The 5,547-nt window shown below is 39.2% G+C and overlaps 1 protein-coding gene across 1 annotated transcript in view; it reads right to left on the reverse strand.

Moving 5' to 3' along the window:
• Positions 1-3,578, reverse strand: part of hdac8 (histone deacetylase 8) — a 30,883-nt gene extending 27,305 nt beyond the window's left edge. Inside the window, exons 1-4 of the mRNA XM_008294260.1 lie at positions 3,375-3,578; positions 3,199-3,251; positions 1,845-1,975; positions 594-735 (exon numbers count right to left, since the gene is read on the reverse strand). Coding sequence (XP_008292482.1) covers positions 594-735; positions 1,845-1,975; positions 3,199-3,251; positions 3,375-3,488 — 440 coding nt within the window. The 5' untranslated portion in view covers positions 3,489-3,578. The remainder of the gene's footprint in view (positions 1-593; positions 736-1,844; positions 1,976-3,198; positions 3,252-3,374) is intronic.
• Positions 3,579-5,547: the final 1,969 nt, after the last annotated feature.

The raw sequence follows: 5,547 nt of genomic DNA on the forward strand, positions 1-5,547 counted from the left end.
GGATGTGGCATTTACCTTGAATAACAATTTATTCAATAGACATTAAACAACTAAAGCTAGAATAATATTTGGTGTAATTATTGCAGAGTAAGAAAATATGTGCTCATAATAATGACACAGTCAGGACACAGCACACTAGATGTGATCAAGAAGTTTACAGAAAAGCAAAAACTGTGCTTGATTTCAATTTGGCTGCAGCAATACTCTACTCCCAGTGCTCCTGCCACACTTGGAATACTTGCTAGAGGGCCTTTAAGTGTACCAAGGACCATCTCCAACACATGCTAAATGTCCTCCGCTGTGTCAAAATGGCGACCTTTCAACATGAACTTCCTTTTGCAGAAGAGGAAGAAGTTGCAGGGAGCCAAATCTAGCGAGTTGGGAAAAAAAGTTTTGAGCATTTGAGCCAAATGTTTCCCCTCAGACACCTCGGACAGACTCGGTGTCGTAGCAGGAGCGCTGCGAACGGTGTGACGCTGCACATGGAGACTAAAGCTAAATCCAAACAAAGTACGTTTTTTTGCTTTTTATAGGCGCAGCGTCAGAACTTTATGATCGCTGAGTCATGCTTATGTGTGAGCCGATCATCTTACTTCTTGGCGTGGTGCCACCCTCCTGCCCAGTTGATGGCCACCTCACACTTTTGGTCGAGCAGAGACTGAGCCGCTGTGAGTGTAGCGCCCCCTACTGCTGCCGCATAGTCGAATATTCCCTCCACCACTGGACAGTCGTAACCTGGGGAGGAAGACGAGGGGCAACGAATGACCAGCGTCTATTATGACTCACCCGAGTGGCTTTTACAAGGACATTAAAAAGCACTAAAATATGAAACGACAGTCATATAGTGGTGAAACATTTCTGCCTTTAATTGAAACCACTTTTTTGCTCCCTGAGGCTAATTCATGCCCTCATAGAAAAGGTTAAAGGAAGCCAATGGGCTGGAAAATAAAGGACAGAATGAAAATGAGAGAGGGGAAAAGGAGAAGAATGACAAGTGTGATAAAGAAAGAAGTAAGAAGACCGAAATGTGATCGGTGGAAGAAGAGTGTGGCAGAGATAGAATAAAGTGGAGAAGGTGAGAGATATGTCTTAATCCAGGAGAAGGTGGAGATCTTTGTTTTTGTAACATGACGGAAAGACGAACCCAAGAGAGGAGGGCGGAGTACAAAAAGGAGGAAGGAACAGAGGGATGAGCTGAGGACAAAAAGAAGAGGGTGGGTGACAGCGAAGGAAAGGAGTGAGCGAGGAAGATAGCGATAGGGTGAGTCAAGGAAACAAAAACAAGAACTGGAAGATCAGTCTAAAGCTGGAAATGTAAACCTCAGAGAAGGACAGACTTTCAGCGAGTCCACCCAAGAACAACAAGCCACAGTGGGATGTTTGGGGTGAGACGAGGTCGACATTATCTCAGATTATTAAGAATGCATCGCTGTCCCAACCAAAGCAAAAAGACGATGTGAAAGGGACAGCAAATATTATTTATTAGGACAGGCTGTTTACATTGAGCGTTACACCGCCCTCTGCTGGAAAACAGACACATTCCCTCCTCATCTCTCATTTTTCCTTTTAATGCCACATTTGGGTGGAAAATAAACCGCAGGGAAACATGTGTTTGGCGAAGAAGAAGGACCGTTCACTATTCTGAAACCCTAAAATCTCAATTTTAAATCTGAGATGATAAAACAGTCCCTGTAAATGTTCTGTTGTTGCAGCTCATGGTCATCTGTACAGTTTTTACATTAACGCTCTCGTGGATTCTTTACCTTTTATCATACGGCAGAAAAACAAGTACAGTTAACAAAATTAAGGTTAAATGATTAAAGGGGGTTCTCTGTTTGTCTCACCCAGGCCATAGTCGACTGACTGGGGGTCATCGTTGTCTCCGTCCTGGCTGATCTTGTGAAGATGCTCCAGATACGAGTCTGTGTGGAATTTGGCCATTTCCTCGATGGTGGCCATCTGAGGCTTCACAACGCTGCAGGAAAACAGGGAAACAACATTAATTGTACGTTATAGGAGAGGTAACAGGGTTTTCCTGGCTCAGAGTGGGCCTCTGTGGGGGTGACTATGCATGAGTTAAGTGTCAAGGCATTAAGTCTGTTTACTGTACTCGACAAAGAACGTACATTTTCTATATGCAGGATACGCTGATCAATAGAAGAACAGCAATAGTCAAACCAAGACACTGAGCAATGGTGTATGAATCACAAAAACAGAAGAATAAACGTATGATAAATGTTTGTGATCTCACTGCTCATAGTCTATGGGATGTTGTTGGGGGTGTTATGAAGTTTAGTCCTGCAAGAAAAGTGTCTGAGTGTCTTTAATCGAATCAATATCAACTCTGAGGATGAACTCCTTTTATGAGATTGAAACATGGACGCAGTTAAATATGAATAAATCATAAAAAATTACTCAAAGTGATTAATCTCTGTATCAACTCTGTTTTCAATAAGAAGAAGGGAAGTTACCACAGAGAGGCAGCGCTAATGTCAAAAGCTTGGCAATAAATGAGGACCTACACACTACTGTGGCTTACGTAGAGCTGCACTGATCAATCGATCAGCTGTCGACTATTAATAAGTAATAATAAGTAAGTAATAAGTAAGTAATCGCCAGCTGCTTTGATAATTGATTCATCGGTTTTGAGTACTTTTCTTTGGAAGAAACTAAATCTAAATGATCTAATGCAGCTTCTTAAATGTGAATGTTTTCTGTTTTTTCTCCTCCTTTATATCTTTGAGTTGTGGACAGAACACAACATGTTGGGTTTTGAGAAAACACTGACGGACATTTTCTCCATTTTCTGATATTTTACATACCGAAACAACTGATTGATTAATTGAGACAATAATTGACAGGGTTAGGGTCTGACAGTGAAAATAATCCTGATTGCAGCCCTGGCTTTGACATTTACAGACACTAATCTTTTTTTTAATGTCATCAATTTCCTCATCTGTTGGTTCAGCTGCTTCAGGTTCAGTACTTAGATCAAAACTGGTCATTCAACTGTCTGCAGGGATTTAAACTTAGATTTCAAATGCATTCAGTGACTTCAACTGCCTTCAGCCTTATCACTTTAACACCTCAGCTCCTTTTAGATCACAGCTACAGTGCAGTGTGTGTATCAGAGAGCAGTATGTCTCTTTAATTACATGTATTTAGTGTAAAACTTGAGTTTCCAGCCCAACAACTCACCTCATATGTTTCAGCAGTCCGTAGGCTTCAATCAGTGAGTGGACCATACTCGCCTGGTAACAGAAAAACACAAAGTCAGCCTGTAAAAACCTTCGTTAAGTTGATTCAGACACTGCAGATGGATGTAAATCCTGCTAACTAACTAGCCTTAACGCCTCCCATTCAATCCAACTCACCCGGTTTGGTACTTTGGACAAAGTGTCGCAAGTCTCGATGTACTCCGGACTGAAAACATACGAGACTCTCCGTTTGCTGCTGCTGTCTTCATCACTGTCTCCTCTGCAACTCATTTACGGCGGATAAATCGGAAATAATCTCACTGAGACTGAAGCTAAAACAAATTGTGAGCCGAGAGATGCGAGCGGTGGCTTCTCCTCCAGCCTGGTGTTCCGCCATCAACAATCCCCCTCACCGGGGAAGTCGGCTCGCTGCCGGTTTAACGACGCGGTGAGAGGAAGAACAGCGCTAAAAAATTAAAAGCAAATATGCATATGATACGGTACAGCTTTATCTCATTTAAAGTGAGGATATTTTGTCAGTTTCCCCAACGGTTAAGAGAGAGAGCTTCAGCTATGACACTAAGGTTCCGAGCAATGACGGTTATGAAACAGTGACGGACGAGTGGAGCGGTGCATTCTGGGATTTTATGTAGTTTTCTGATAGATACGTCCCTAATCGACAGGTTCTACTCATGATTTTGACTTTAAACGTTGAGCGTGAAGATGATTGTTATTATCACTGCATTCCCCCCAAATCTGTGCTTAGAAAAAAAAGCCCAAAACAGAACATAATTCAGTTTTAAATACAAAAATGATAGCCAGTGAATACAGGAAAGCTAATGAGCAGCTCTCAGTGGATATAACCATTGATTTGAATTTTTGTTTGTATAAATATTTCAATGTCTATAGCTATAAAAGACCACAGACTTAAGTTTAGAGTCTCCTGAAGCACACATGATCCTGGTGATATCCGTGTAACCCTATTTGGAGCAGAGTTCCTGCTTTTCGCTGGAGGGCCTACTTTCAACCAATCACAAGTGAGTTCACTCAGAGTGCCACAATGACGAATATAAAAATTTATTTAACATTGATCACATATTACAACAAACCATAACACAAAACAATGCACAGGTAAGTCAGTAAAGATGTCCTACATTATAGTGTTAATGTATTTTAAATTGTTTGTGCCTCAGACTGCTTCCTGGTTCAATTTGACAGCAGCTGCTACAGTTAAAGTAATCCAGCAAAGCCGTTTTAAAACATTTTTCAGTTTCTATAAAATACACAATTTTCCATTTTCTTTAAAAATGTGCTATTTGAGTTTGTTACTTTCATCCTGAAATATTAATTTCTGCTACCGCTCTGCTGTACGGCTCATCTGTGTCAAGGTACTGACAATGAAGTGGATCATTTCCGCTTTTGAAATACACATTAAACAGATAATAACGCCCATACCGAATATCATACTAAGTATAGAAAATAATGTTTGGAGACATGAACAGGCAGTTTAAAAAAAAAGAAAAAATAGCTAGAATGTTGTATGTCTAACCTCCTTTTCTAATTGTAACTTTTCTGATTTGAGGAGAAGTTGCAGGATATATGAAGCACTTCAAAAATAATTCGTTTAACGAAAAAAAAAAAAATTATTTCATATAACTTTATAACATGATAGCGTTACGCACTTTTTATATCCTGAACATGTCGTGGACTTAGTGGTCCATCTGACAGGTTTGCTCACCTCGTCATTTGGATATTATGAGTTGCAAAATTTGAGTTAACTGCTGATTAATTCGTTCAAAGTCATCTTAAGAGCTGTAATCGTGTAAAACCAGCTGAGTTAAATTTACTGAGCTGAAATAATTACATCTGTTTTAGTCACACTAAACACAACAAGTCCATCAATAGAGGCACTGACACAAAACAAGACAAGTTAACTTAATTAACAAACAGCACTCTCAGGATGATCAGATATTAATGTGGGCAAACATTACATTTTAAGCATCAGTAACAAGGAGTAAAGATCGCAAAGTTCAGCAACCACACTAATTCTCCTTACTATGTGCAGTGCTATGAGATGAAGTATGCTGTGAATTGATGCTATATAAATAAAATCGAATTGTATTATTTACACCAGAATTATTCACTTTGACACTTTTTATTTAATGTAGGAAAAAAACAAAAATAAACTTTAATTGTTTAGATATTTTTAATATTCAAATATTTGACTTGACACGTGTACTTTTTACTTTACGTAAAAGAGAAGTTGTCAATATTTTTTTAATTTTTTAACTTTAAAAAAAAGTGTAATTTTGTTATAATTTCAAAATATATATGTAAAAAGAGTTGATGA

The sequence above is a fragment of the Stegastes partitus genome, unplaced genomic scaffold (assembly GCF_000690725.1).
Source record: "Stegastes partitus isolate 25-593 unplaced genomic scaffold, Stegastes_partitus-1.0.2 Scaffold952, whole genome shotgun sequence".
NCBI lineage: Eukaryota > Metazoa > Chordata > Actinopteri > Pomacentridae > Stegastes > Stegastes partitus.